At 44.6% G+C, this 15,419-nt stretch overlaps 1 protein-coding gene across 6 annotated transcripts in view; it reads right to left on the bottom strand.

Annotated features, from left to right (window-relative positions):
• The window catches only part of SRSF7 (serine and arginine rich splicing factor 7), a 148,875-nt gene that overhangs the window by 132,352 nt on the left and 1,104 nt on the right, over positions 1–15,419 (bottom strand). For all 6 annotated transcript variants that reach the window (XM_029594384.1, XM_029594385.1, XM_029594381.1 and 3 more), the window contains exon 2: positions 14,862–15,042. In XM_029594384.1, the coding sequence (XP_029450244.1) occupies positions 14,862–15,042 (181 nt within the window). The remainder of the gene's footprint in view (positions 1–14,861; positions 15,043–15,419) is intronic.

The following is a 15,419-nucleotide window of genomic DNA, read 5'->3' as shown; positions in this document are numbered from 1 at the left end:
ACCCTGGTAATCAGTGGTATTGAAGGAAAAGCACTGTCCCGATCGGTTGACTGTCAAAGACCACTACTCTAGGGAAGTATTCCATCAGCTTGAAAAATCTAATGCTTCCTTGCAGAAAGGTCAGGATTTTGTGCCTCCATTTCTAGACATATATAGAGCAACCCAGGAGGCTGTTCTAATTAAAATGTTCCTCCAAGGATTCATGAATGTTGGTAAAACACACATCTGAAAGGCCTTAATATTTCAGCAGATTGATCTGATAGGGCCTCTCCTTGTGAGGCCAGGTGTGCTAGGATCCTATGTGAGCATCCCCTCCTTTCAAGAAGCACCCTACATTAGTGAAACTTGTTTAGGAAAAAGTGTAAAGCAGCGCTCCACACTAAAGCATTCAGTAAGTTTACCACCAGTGTAACGCTAGCCCTGGAAACCTGGACAGGGTTGATTGCATAATGTGGAAGAGATGGTAGCTGAAAGAAATGTAAAACATTGGGCCAAAAGATGTGGCAAGCAGAACTCCTGAAAAGGCCAGAATTGATGCCCGTATTAATGGAGTAGTAGATATCCTGAAAACTTGACTGGTTAGGTGTGCTCTGAAGACTGAGTTGATGAGCACTGCTCGAGGACCATCAAGACGAGAAGACATTCTTCCTCAATCTTCTCAACTAGTAGCTCATCTATTCAGTCTGTAATTTGTTTAAAATAATGTTTCTCAAACTCTTCTACGCTGGATCCAACTTTAAAATGGTGAGGATATGTAGTGACTAGAGGTGCTGCAGCATATATAGCAAATAGTATTTATGATTTGATAAGACTTTCATCCAAGTCCTTGGCATTGTCAATAGGAGCCAGATGTCAGCTTTGGCTGAGAATGGGCAGCAGACTCATGGCTAAAAATTTCTCTATAAGTTACCCTTTAAGGGGCAAATGCCATTCAGAGATGAGTTAACATAAGAAATTGCCATGCTGGGTCAGACCAAGGGTCCATCAAGCCCAGCATCCTGTTTCCAACAGAGGCCAAACCAGGCCACAAGAACCTGGCAAAATCCCATGCTACTGATGCCAGTAATAGAGGTCACCCTGAGTCAACTTGATTTCTTGAAGTCCATTAACTATTACTCATCCAAACCTTTTTTTTTTTTGTTTAAGCAATTTATTGGCAACCAAGAAGAACATGTACAACAGGTATAACATTAAAAGTTAATAGGCACACTGAGAAATCCAGTTTTCTGCAGTACAGGAGAGTGATATGTAGTACTGATTGTAACAAAGAGTCACCAAAGTTTTAATATTGAGGAAAGAAATATCCCCACCCATCCCGTTATCCCACCCCCCACATGGTCATGTTCGCTACTATCTTGAAGTAAGGAAGCCAGTGGTACCTCAGCAAGGATTTCAGCAGAGAAGGAGAGAGCAAAAAGTGATCAAAAGAGGGCATAAGAGGACAGGAGAGGTCAGACTGCAGCGGTGCTTGGTTAGGAGGCACCGCTGGACAGACCTGTGACAGAGATCGGAAGGGACCACGTACCCCTGCAATTGGGTGTAGCAATAACCCACCTGTGTATACTTGATGCGGTACCTAAATGAGAGCACAGAGATAGGCTCCTGCAGGCAAGCAATGATTTAAGGCGTGGGTAAAGAGCAAACCTCACCCTGGGTCTGTAACCAAGCACTATATGGTTCCCAAACTTTGTGAAAAGCTCCAATTCGATCCCGATGCACAGCTGTCAGCCGACCCAGTTGGTAGTATGAATGTAAGCGTTTATGGACATGTGCCAAGGAGGGAGCGTGAGCCCTCTTCCAATGTAATGCGATCTCTGCCCGTGTTGCAATAAAGACTTGTAAAAGCAATTGCTGTGTGTGTTTTGGAGTGTCGTCAGGGAGATCAAGCAAGGCATGCCAGGGACGAATCTGAGGGGGAGCAGGTAAAAGCCGACTCACCCATTCTATAACCTGCGACCAACAGTCCTTGACCCTCGGGCAATCCCACCAGATGTGATAAGTGCCCTTGTCACCACATCCCCACCAACATACATCAGGGATCGATGGTACAAATTTATGGAGGGCCTCAGGTGTTCTATGCCACCGATATATCAGCTTATAGCAATTTTCCTGGAGGCCAGCTGAGATAGAACATTTAGCTGCGGCTAAATATATTTTTTCCCAGTCTGCGTCTTCTAGTGGAACCTGAAGGTCCGCCTCCCATAGTGTTCTATGTCGTTGTTCCCCTAAGCGGCGACCGCTAATAAGGGCGTATATTTTGGATATAACTCCTCGAATGGAAGAGGCATTCTTGCAGTACGTTTCAAATAGGGTGTTCCTCGTTCGCAGTTTACCCTCCCGCAGCCCCTTACAGACAAAATGGGAAACTTTAGCATACAAAAAGGAAGTCCATGCTGTCCAGGGCATATTTATCACATAACTGGTCCTTGGTCAGCAGAACCTCCTGTTGGAACACACGTCCCACCCTGAATATTCCAGCTTTCTCCCATAGATATTGTGACCTGGTACGTTCATGACCCCCAACAGTAAGGTGTGTGAAAATATGCGTCAAAGAATAGGGTTCAGTGCCCACCATAGTGGTATGCCACCGCCGCCACACCCTCAGCGTTGTGCGTAATGCGAACGGGATAGTCAAGGGCTTAACCCACCGTGCTGGGGGGTTGCCAAGGGAGCGCATCAATGGGAAAGGAACCGATCTGGGCCTGCTCCAGTCGTGCCCACTGGGGCCTATCATGGGTGCTATGTATGGCTATTAGTGCACGCAATTGCGCTGCGCAGTAATACCATTCCAGATTGGGAAGGTGAAGACCCCCCCTAGCCTTGGGTTGATACAATGTCACCCTCGCAATCCTTGGCGGACGTCTACGCCAGATAAAGCTGCATAAAAGCTGTTGCCATTGCTTGAGCTGCTGGGAGGGAATAAAAATCGGTATAGTGGTGAAAAAGTATAAGAAACGTGGGAGTATATGCATTTTAACAATGGCCAGCCTTCCCAACCAGGAATGAGCATTGTCCATCCACTGGTCTAAGTTACCGCCAATGTTCTTGGCAAGCGGGCGGTAGTTCAAGTCGTAAAGCTGTTTATTATGCGATCCTATTCGAACCCCCAAGTACTTAAGCGAGGAAGGGGCCCATCTGAAGGGGAAACGTTGTTGGAGCTCGGCGGCTAACTGTGGAGGCAGTGTCAAATTAAGTATCTCTGATTTGTCGAAATTGATTTTCATCCCAGATACCGCTGTAAACTTATCTAATTCCCCTAGAAGCCCTTCCAGCGACCAGTCTGGGTCGGTGAGGGTAAACAATGTCATCAATTATATTCTCGAAAATAGACTAACATAGAACATAGAAATGACGGCAGAAGACGACCAAATGGCCCATCCAGTCTGCCCAGCAAGCTTCACACATTTTTTCTCTCATACTTATCTGTTTCTCTTAGCACTTGGTTCTATTTCCCTTCCACCCCCACCTTTAATGTAGAGAGCAGTGATGGAGCTGCATCCAAGTGAAATATCTAGCTTGATTAGTTAGGGGTAGTAGCCGCCACAATAAGCAAGCTACACCCATGCTTATTTGTTTTACCCAGACTATGTTGTACAGCCCTTATTGGTTGTTTTTCTTCTCCCCTGCCGTTGAAGCAGGGAGCTATGCTGGATATGCGTGAAGTATCAGTCCTCTCCCATGCTGTTGAAGCAGAGAACTATGCTGTATATGCATCGAAAGTGAAGTATCAGGCTTATTTGATTTGGGGTAATAACCGCCGTAACAAGCCAGCTACTCCCCTCTTTGTGAGTGTGAATCCTTTTTTCCACTTTTCCTCTTCCTGTTGAAGCTTAGAGCGATGTTGGAGTCACAGTAAGCATGTGTATGTTTATTTAATAAGGGTAGTGTCTCCAGGCAGTAGCCATCATTCTGGCGAGTCACCCACTCTTCATTGGCGGCCTCTTGACTTTATGGATCCACAGTGTTTATTCCACGCCCCTTTGAAGTCCTTCACAGCTCTGGTCTTCACCACATCCTCCGGAAGGGCATTCCAGGCATCCACCACCCTCTCCGTGAAGAAATACTTCCTGACATTGGTTCTGAATCTTCCTCCCTGGAGCTCCAAATCGTGACCCCTGGTTCTGCTGATTTTTTTTCCTACGGAAAAGGTTTGTCGTTGTCTTTGGATCATTAACACCTTTCAAGTATCTGAAAGTCTGTATCATATCACCTCTGCTCCTCCTTTCCTCCAGGGTGTACATATTTAGATTCTTCAATCTCTCCTCGTACGTCATCTGATTAAGATCCTCCACCTTCCTGGTCGCCCTTCTCTGTACCGCCTCCATCTTGTCTTTGTCTTTTTGAAGATACGGTCTCCAGAACTGAACACAGTACTCCAGGTGAGGCCTCACCAAGGACCTGTACAAGGGAATAATCACTTCCCTTTTCTTACTCGATATTCCTCTCTCTATGCAGCCCAGCATTCTTCTGGCTTTAGCTATTGCCTTGTCACATAGTGTCTAATGATCTGAAGTCGGCGAAACAATCACCCCAAGGTCCCTCTCCTGCTCCGTGCACATCAGCCTTTCCCCCCCATCGAATACAGTTCATTCGGATTTCCACTCCCCATATGCATGACTTTGCACTTCTTGGCATTGAATCTCAGCTGCCATATCTTCGACCACTCTTCCAGTTTCCTTAGATCTCATCTCATTCTCTCCACTCCTTCCGGCGTGTCCACTCTGTTGCAGATCTTAGCGTCATCCGCAAAAAGACAAACCTTACCTTCTATCCCGTCCGCAATGTCGCTCACAAAGATATTGAACAGGACCGGTCCCAACACCGATCCTTGCGGTACACCACTTAAAACCGCTCTCTCTTCAGAGAAAGTTCCATTAACCATCACACATTGTCTTCTGTCCGTCAACCAGTTTGCAATCCAGGTCACCAACTCGGCACTCACTCCTAAGCTTCTCATTTTATTCACCAGTCTCCTGTGCGGAACCGTATCAAAAGCTTTGCTGAAATCCAAGTATATGATATAGAGTGCTCTTCCTTGATCCAATTCCTTGGTTACCCAGTCAAAAAAGTCAATCAGATTTGTCTGACAGGATCTTCCTCTGGTGAATCCATGCTGCCTCTGGTCCATCAATTCTCCCGACTGTAGATAGTTCACTATTCTCTCTTTCAACAGTGACTCCATTACTTTTCCCACCACCGAAGTGAGGCTAACCGGTCTGTAGTTACCAGCCTCCTCTCTGTTCCCACTCTTGTGAAGTGGGACCACCACCGCTCTTCTCCAATCACTCGGCACCACTCCCGTTTCTAGGGATCTATTGAACAGGTCGCACAGCGGTCCCGCCAGCACATCTCTGAGCTCCCTCAGTATCCTTGGATGAATCCCATCAGGCCCCATGGCTTTGTCCACTTTCAGATTCTTTAGCTCTTCCCATACATTATCTACTGTAAATGGATTTTCCTCCGTTCCGCTTCCCTCCAGTTTCTTGTTGTGTAGAGATGGTCCTTCTCCAGGGTCTTCTTTAGTGAACACAGAGCTGAAGTATTCATTTAATATTTCTGCCATTTCTTCGTCTCTCTCCACACATTGATCATTTCCACCTTTCAATTTCACTATACCACTTTGGACTTTTCTCTTTTCGCTGATGTTATCTGAAAAATGTTTTGACACCGTATTTTATCTCCTTGGCAATCCTCTCTTCCGCTTGACTTTTTGCCAACTTGATTAATTTCTTAGTCTCCCTCAGTTGAATCAGATATTCTTCTTTGTGCTCCTCCCTTTGGGATCTTTTGTATTTCTTGTATGCAGTTCTTTTAGCTTTAATTTTGTCAGCCACCTCCTTTGAGAACCAGATAGGTTTCATTTTTCTTTTGCTTTTCTTTACATTTCTAACATATAGAGCAGTTGCCTTGGCGATTGCTCCTTTTAGATTGGTCCACTGCTGATCCACATCTCTCTCATTTTCCCATCCATTTAGTTCTTCCTCTAGGTACTTCCCCATTTCCTCAAAGTCTGTGTTTTTGAACTGTAAAACTCTGGTCTTTGTGCTTCTTTTCCATATTTTTTTAGTGATATTAAACCATACCGTTTGATGATCACTGGTGCTGAGGTGGGCGCCCACCTTGACAGAGACGATATCTCCATTATTGAGCACTAAGTCGAGTATAGTTCCTTCTCTTGTGGGTTCCAATACCATTTGTTTGAACAAAGATACTTGCATGGCATCCACTATTGCTCTACTGTAACTCATTGTTGCTTGGTCTACCCGCAAACACTTTGATACCTCTACAATTGTTACAAAACGCCACTGCGAGGATTCTAACTAAATCCAGCAAAAGGGACCACATTACTCCCATCTTAAAAAACCTTCACTGGCTCCCTATCAAACATAGAATCCTTTATAAAACCCTTTCAATAATCCACAAAATCATCAATAACTCTACTCCAATTGACCTCACCATCCCTTTACAGCCTCACACCTCCTCCCGTCCAACTAGACTAGCCCAGAGAGACACCCTAAAGGCCCATCCTCTCAAAACATCACTAAGTCGAAGAGCTCTTTCTACCGCTGGTCCTAAAACTTTGGAACTCTCTCCCACCAGACCTTAGAATTGTACAATCAGCACCTACTTTTAAAAAGAGACTCAAGACCTGGTTGTTTAACCAAGCATTTCCTTAACCCCAACAACCAACCTCTTAACCTAATCACTATCGACATCAGCCTCGACATGGTCAGTACCAGCAATTATACCAGCATTTATACTCATTTTCTTTAAAATATATTGTATTTAAATTATAATTCCCATGTTCATTTTAATTTATTATTTATTATTTATCCAAGTTCATCCTCCCTTGTTCATTGTAAGACATTATTCTATATATTGTCAAGTTATTTGTTGCAATGTAAACCGAAGTGATTAGTAACTATGTTACCAGAACGTCGGTATATAAAACTGTCAAATAAATAAATAAATTCTTCTTTGCTTCCGCCACAGGGTCCGTGCCCAGGATACCCAGTGTCTTTAGGGTCTGGGAAACAAGGGCAGGTAATTCATCCTTGGGGAAAAGGCGAAGCATAGTTCGGTATGGTTCCATCCCTGGAGGGATTTCCCCTTCTTCCTGGGAGTCACTCTCTGAGGTGTGTGGATTTCTGTTAGGGAAGTTCTTGGTTAGGCGAGGCATAGAGGCATCCGAGCCGGACAAGGAGGATCTAGAGTTCTGGCAGGGGTTGAGTCTGGTGCACAGCTGGGGCTGACTGTGCCTGAACTAAGGTTTGCAGCCCTTTGAAAAATTCCATCCAGGAGAAGGTCCCTGGGTCCATGTTGATTGCAGGGAGAGGTGGAGTAGTGGCCCCAAAGGTGCCCTCCTGAAGGGCGGACGTGCTAGAGATACATAGGTCAGAGGAGCACTTGTCAGTAGTTCCGGACTCCTCTCCCGACAGTAGGGGTTCAGGTTTTGGTTCCCCCTGGGCTTCTTCGCAGTGCTGGCATAGACAGGACTCCGGTTCAGGCTGTGCGGCTCTTATGTGGCAGGCTGTGCAAAGAAGTGTCCCTTGGCCTTCTTGGGCGGCAGCGCCATCGTTTTCCATGAGTTTGTGCACTTGGTTGCCCTCACAAACCAGTTGCTCGCACAGGGTGCACCCAGTTACGTGCGCATTGGCCGCCTGACCTGCCCCACGCGTACCGCCAGTCAAGGGAATATGGCACCGACGACCCCGCTCGCAAGATGCCCCCCCCAAAGGGTCTCCACATGTGTGGACCCTTGCACCAGATCGGGGCCTAGCCCAAGTCAGGCTGCTCAACCCAATCGGTGTCCCTTTAAACCTCACCAGAAGAAGCGTTCGGTATGGCTATCTGAGCTCTGGAGACCTCAATTAAAAGATTTTTACCTTACCTTGTCTCAGCGCTTACTGGTCGCATGCCGGGCAGTCTCCAGCTGCGGGGGGCGAGGGGGGAATACCTTCACCGCCGCACTCAGTTGTGCACCCGCTGCCTTTCAGCCATCCTGGGGGCTAAGTTCACGCCGGGAACTGGCTACCGGACCAAGGCTCACCTCTGAGGGATCTCGGAAATCACCTCAGGAATTCTCGACTGGGGGAGGGACCCTTAGGTTTCACCGCAGGAGAGCGGGGCTCGATCTTCTTAAAAGGTAAATTTCGATCTTCTTTGCTGCAATTGTTAAGAGTAGTCTAGTATGTGGTATAGTGTCCGTATCTGCTAGGAGACACAGAGATACTGAGGCAGTGAGGTCAGTGCAGGGGTATATGTACCCAGGATGACGTCAGCTTTGAAATCTGACTCAGTCTCCCATCTGCTAGCAGAAGAGCACAATACCCATTGGTCCTGAGTCCATCTGGCTACACGCTGGGAAAGTCTACAAAATCATGAGAGGGCTTAAGTTAACTGATTTACATTATTTACTCTTAGTTAATAGGAGGACCAGGGGGCATGCCATGAAGTTAGCAAGTAGCTCATTTAAAACAAAATCAAAGAAATTTCTCAACTCCGTGTATAGTGAAAACTCTGGAATTTGTTGCCAGATGTGGTTCCAATTCACATCTCTAATAACCACCACTATTACTAGCAACGGTAACATGGAATACAGTTTTTGGGTACTTGCCAAGTACTTATGGCCTGGATTGGCCACTGTTGGAAACAGGATGCTGGGCTTGATGGACCCTTGGTCCGACCCAGTATGGCATGTTCTTATGTTCTTAAAGAGTCAAGATAAGACATAATGACCTTGAGACAGAGAGCGCTAAACATGCAATGAATCTCCTTCAAGTCCTCTTACCGATGGCTCCTGCCTGGAATGGGTCAAGTGCATCAACGGGGCTGGGGACCGGTGCTAACATACATAGTAATACCGTAATGACAGAAAAGGATCAAATGGTCCATCTAGTTTGCCGAGCAAGCTTAAGGTAGTAACTGCCACTCCATGCAGTTATCTCAGCCTTATAAAAACCCATAAATATTGTAATAACTACTGCACTGGCAAAAGAGAAAAAGAACATGCGTGCAGCAGCTTACACGACAAAAAAAAAAAAAAAACCCACAATGGGCTCACAGGGCAGCACCCACCACCTAGGAATGCTCATGCACATTTGGTACAGCAAAAGCTCTATGAGCTAAGAAAGACTTTAGTATACTGTAAATAATTATACCTCTGTCCGTTAAGTTACTATAGCTTTGCTTCGTCCCCCAGTTGAACAGCCTTGTTTTTATTGTAACTGCATTGTCTCTCTTCACTTGTTCAAGGTTCAAAGTTATCACCCCCCCTGTTATTTTGTAAACCAGCATGATGTGATTGTATCATGAATGCCGGTATAGAAAAACTAAATAAGAAAAAAGAATCCAGGGAGGACTTACTGGCTGGAGTACTCTCGAAAGAGAGAAAGGCTTTGGGGACCGAATCGCTGCATTTTCCTGACTCTGTGTGCGTTACCACCTGCATCGGGTCGAAACCACGCCCCCCGGAAGTGACATCAGCACCGGGTCGAAAGCTGGTATAAATTCAGGAAAGGTATATCCTGACTTGGAGGACTTACTGGCTGGAGTACTCTCGAAAGAGAGAAAGGCTTTGGGGACCGAATCGCTGCATTTTCCTGACTCTGTGTGCGTTACCACCTGCATCGGGTCGAAACCACGCCCCCGGAAGTGACATCAGCGCCGGGTCGAACGCTGGTATAAATTTAGGATAAGAGCGGCGCGCAGCCGCCGGCGCGCTGCCAAAGGGGCGCGCCAAAGGGGCAAAAAAATTTTTTTTCCTAGAGTTTTGTGACTGCTTCATACCTTATGGGTAGGAAGAGGAAGCCCAAAGTTAGGTCATCATCCCCGGCACCAGAGGCGAGAGGCCCGATGGATCAGCACGTAAGGCGGGTAAGTCAAACAGCCCGCAATATAATTCCGGATATCTCCTTTTCATCGGGCTCAGATAGCCCGGGCCAACAACTACTATCCCAGTCTTCTTTGCCGAATGTACCTATTGAAGCTCAACTGGAGATGGCTGAAATAAATAATGTAAATGCAGCACCCTCATTGCAGGGAGCTGAGAATTTGGGGAGAATGGTAGATGTGGCAGACCAAATCTGTGCTTGCACATCAACTATAGACCCCCAGACAGTGACTCTAATTGACGTTTGGAAAGCAATCAATGACCTGCAGAAAATAATGACTGGCTTCATGGAACAAACGAATAAAGGAAATGTGGAGATGAAAAATGAATTGCAGATATATGAGAATCGATTAAAACAAGTGGAAGAAATGGGAAAGGCAAATTCTCTACAGATAACATCTTTACAGACTGTAAATGTTTCCTTTATTAAGGATAGTTTAGCACATCTTAGACAGGTGGAGAACCTGGAAAATGAGAATAGGCTCAAAAACCTGAGGTTTTTGAACTTTCCCATGACTAGGCTTCTCTCCGCCACTGAATTGTTGAAAAAATATTTAACTGAAAACTTGTCTATATCAAATATTGATGATCAATCTATATCCAAGATATATTATGTCTTGAGTTCAAGAATTAAAAGGCAGGAAGGAGAGGAAGGTATGGACAGTATACAGCAAGTGTCCCCTAATTTAACCTCCTTCCTAGAATCATCAGTGGATGATATACCGCAAAGAGCCACGTTATTAGTTACTTTCTGCAGAGAGAAAGACAAAATAAATATTCTTCAGAAATTTTTCAGGAATAGGGAACATTTATTTTGTGGTTATAAGGTCCAAGTGTTTCCAGATCCACTCAATACAGGAGGAAGCAATTTCTTGCATTAAAGCCTAGAGTTTTGTCCTTAGGAGCTACATACTTTTTGCGTTTCCCCTGTAAATGCCTTATTGTGTATCAGAAGAACAGATTTATCTTTCAGGAACCGACCCATCTGGAAACATTCTTGGCAGATAAGGAAGCAGGCTGAGAGTAATGTAGTTGTATAAAAATAAAGATTCAGCTAAAGTAATAATTAATTACAATTTCTTTATGTTAGAATTACTAATTTTCTTTTTTGGTAGTATCCTCCCAATTTGAGGACTATAATATTGACATATAGTAATTGAATGATGGTGTAAAATTAGTTCCTCATAGAATTGTGGTATATGCAATTGTATTTCTTGATTTTTTGCATTTTTTATAATTTGTAAAAACTCTAATAAACTTTAAAGAAAAAAAAAAAGAAAAAAGAATCCATTCAACACCAGATGTCATCACCCATGGGTTTTGGCTAATTCAGCCCTGCTTGTCTATGGAGAAAGCCTGGCATCCTGGGTAATGTTTATATATACACTATTAAACATAACACATATGCAAAGTTAAAACAAAAGCAAAAATCTCTCCTGCTACTGCCTGATTCCCAGAGATAATATAAAAAAAAGGAGTCTATTTTTACAAGTGGTCATGCAAAAGTGAGACATAGTATACCCATAATACTATATTATGAACCAGCTCAGTGTTAAAGTGCTGTACCATATTAAATTTTTTTTCTGGAGCAGTATTCACAGCTTTTTACAGTGTTGCTGGGAAGTGTCTAGAGGCAGCAGAAATACCAGGTTCCAAATACAACCATGGTTTGCAAACCCTGTTACAGCAACAATTTGCTTTGGGAGAGGAGCTCTAGAACAGTGGTTCTCAACATTTCTAATGCCGTGACCCCGCAATACAGTTCCTCATGTTGCAGTGACCCCTCGCCCCGCCCTCGCCCCGTGAGGGTGGGGTGAGGGCGGGGCTTTGGTCATATGGGGGCGGGGTTATGGATGGGGTTGGATTTTAGTGCACACTTATTTAATTATGACATTTATAATGTGAATGTAACTCAACTCACCATAGGTTCTCACATGCATGGCACACTGATCCATGATCGTCATGGGGCTAGATGTAAAAGTACAGTTTGTATCCACAGGAACCCCCCGACCCACAATAATGGATGTAAAGCAGAATTATGACATTCCTCATACAACTCACCCTACAAAAAAGATATTCTGGTTCTAGTGACATCTCAGTAACAGCAACTCAAACTCCTTCTATTTCCAGGCTCAATAGCCCTACTTATGAAAAGACAGCAGTTTACCACCAATGCATGTCCTCTGAGAAAACACAACAAATAAGACCGATACAAACGCTTACATGCTAGCAAAATATCTCATCTCGGTAACAGACACAGAACCGACCTAACATACTCCCAGGATCTGTAGTAATGCACATAAACTAATCCGCACACAGTTACACCTGTATTATGGAATACACTCAAACAGGAGCAACCCTATCTATGAAAAGGCAACATTACAAATATTAAATCAGGTCCTAAAAACCAATACACCTCTTATTAGGAAAACAGAACTAGCAAGCAGCTATAGATCCCCACACAGAAATAATTGTAAAACTATACTAATAAGCAGAATAAATGTTTCAAAACAGCTATGAACATCCAACAATTAAAAACTCATAAAAACTATTAAACATTCTCCAAACACCAATAAAATATTTCAAAAAAGCAGACATCACACAATTAAAATGGCAGTCAAGAAAAATAAACTTAAAAAGCCACCTTTACTTACCCCCTCCAGCAGCTCTCCTACTCCCCTTCCCTGCAGGCCGTGGCACTCACCAGAAGCAGCAGTAGAAGCTAAGCTCTATACTTATGGTCCTCTTCCTTAGTGCCCATGTCTCTCACACACACACACCATACCAGTCATGCCCCCATGACCAGTTTCTGTCTCTCACACACCAATCATCTCCCAAACAGTCTTTGGCACACACACACCAGTCACCTTCCTGAACAGTTTCTCTCATGCCATACACACACACAGGCTTCCCACTCCCATGTTCTACTTACATATAAGGGCTTCTCACTCTCATAATCACTCTCACACACACACTCACTCACCAGTCTCTCACTCCCATGCTTGTTCTCTCCACATGCACAGGTTTCTCATTCCCATAATCACTTTCTCTCTGTTACACACACACCAGTCTCTCTCATTTCCATGCTCACTCTCCATGTGCACAGGCTTCTCATTCCCTAAATCACATTCTCTCATATTCACACACAGTCTTTTTCTCTCACACGCACCATCACCTTACCAAGCACCATCACCTTACCAAGCACTCTCTCTCATGCATGCACACTCACCCAGGTTTCTCACTCCCATGCTTTCTTTCACCCCCACAACACCAGGCTTCTTACGCCCATGCTTTCTCACTTACCCAGACTTCTCACTTCCATGCTTTTTCTCTCTCTCACACACACACATCAGTCACCTCCCTGAGCAATCACTTTCATTGTCTCTCACATACACACATCAGCTCTCTGACCAGTCAATCACACACAGGCTGGCTGGCTGCTTCTCTCTCTTTCTCTCAATCACTTCCTCTTCTCCCCCGAGCACAAATGGGAGCTGCAGCAGCCTCCGCTGGCCAAGAAAGAAGAATCCCATCGGCCGCGGGAGGCTCATGCTGCTGTCTCCTTTCTCCATTACCGGCTACTTCTATTGCTCGAGGACCGATGCTGCAGCCACTGCTGCTGCTACTTTTTCGCGCGGCTCTCTCTCCTTCCCGCGCACCGCGATTCACTTCCTGTTCCGGGTCACGGGAGGGGGGGGGGCAGGCGCAGGAAAAAGAAAAGGCCCAGCCACGGGTGCACAGCTTCTTCTAGCGCCGCTGCCATTCCCGCTGGGCTTGAACGTGCTGACAGCCCGGTGGCAACGGCAGCGGGAGAGACCGGGAGCGCGCGACACACCTGCCGGTGCTTGGTGGCGCCGCGGACCGGCAAAAAACTTCCACGGCCCGGTCCCGGTCCGCGGACCGGTGGTTGGGGACCCCTGCTTTAGGCGACCCCTGTGTTTTGGGCGTTCGACCCCCGCCAGGGTCGCGACCCACAGGTTGAGAACCGCTGCTCTAGAAGTAGCTGTACATAAAGGCTCACAGTGCCTTAGACTAATAGATGCCAACTCCAATTAAACTGGAAAATCAAAAAAGGAGTATAAAGAAATGCCATGCCAAAGGAAAACTAAACAAAACTACATGTCACCATAATGAAATGAGACTCTCCTCTTAAACATTAGATCACAATGCAGCCAGAAGTTTACCAAGCACTATTTTGCTTTAAAAAAAAAAAAGGTAGTAGTAAGGTCAATTTTCCAAATAGTTTCAGAAATGGATTGTTTGAAAAACCACCCACCCTCAAAAAGCAGTGGGCAGTTTTCAAAACAACTTACTTCTACAGAAATGTTTTACACAAGTTGCCTTACTGGGTCAGACCAAGGGTCCATCAAGCCCAGCACCCTATTTCCAATAGTAGCCAATCCAGGATAAAAATACCTGGCAAGCAAGTACCAAAACATTAACTAGATCCCATGCTACTAATGCATGGTAATAAGCAAAGGCTATTCCCTAAGTCAACATGTTTAGTAGTTTATGGACTTCTGCAGGAGCTTAATAGAATGTTTTTTAAACCCAGCTACACTAATTGTCTTAACAGTTCACTTTGAATATTGAATATCTTCTAAATACTAATTTGTTTAAAGAATTTAACTCATTCTTGCTACATTTCTGACTCCATTGCTTGGAGGCATTACAGAGCAGGCATTTAAGTTGGGAATAAAAAATATTTTCAAGTCTACGTGTGTTTTCCAAGGGAAAAGTCCCAGGAGAAAAAGATGCACTTAGTTTTACTTTGTTGGTGAAAACCCCATGGGAACAAGTACCTGCAATATTTTCATCCTTAATGATAAAATAATACAATTGTTATAAAGCAATACAACTGTATATACACGCACTGAACATTTTGTTTCACTTTAATTAAAACAAGAGATTACCTGTGACAAAGTTAAAAATATGATTTAATTAAAATATCATCTATGAGTGTACTTACTTCCCATCCAGTCCACGGACGGCATCCTCTGCATCTCTTGGGTCTTCAAATTCAACAAACGCAAATCCCGGAGGATTTCTTGCAATCCACACTGTTCTCAGAGGGCCGTAGTAACTAAAAGCTCGCTCCAATTCTCCTTTACCAGCCCCAGTTCCCAGATTACCAACATACACTTTGGTCTCTGTTGATTAAAAAAAAAATTCGTCACAAAAAGTACACTTCTGCAGACATCGTGGTTTGACAAGCTCCATTGACACCGTTTTGTATATACGGTATTAAAAAAAAAACGAGTTCCTGCCTCAAATCTCAGACATGTTCTGAGAAGCATACATTTTTTAAATCGATAACTGGTTCGAGGTCAAGAGCCAAGATTATTCGTAGCCCATGGAATCCTGCCCGTTCTATTTAACGGCAGTTTCTACTTGAGGCAGAATGCAACCTCATTAGCTCAACCATGTCTTCCTTGATCTAAACAAGCAAACACCCGAGCCCCAGGACTTCTAAAAAGGGATCGCCATAGTTCTTCAGCAACCAGGATTTCATACACGGACGAACACC

The sequence above is a fragment of the Rhinatrema bivittatum genome, chromosome 3, assembly GCF_901001135.1.
Source record: "Rhinatrema bivittatum chromosome 3, aRhiBiv1.1, whole genome shotgun sequence".
In the NCBI taxonomy this organism is placed as follows: domain Eukaryota; kingdom Metazoa; phylum Chordata; class Amphibia; order Gymnophiona; family Rhinatrematidae; genus Rhinatrema; species Rhinatrema bivittatum.
This window is presented reverse-complemented; position numbering and strand designations above follow the sequence as displayed.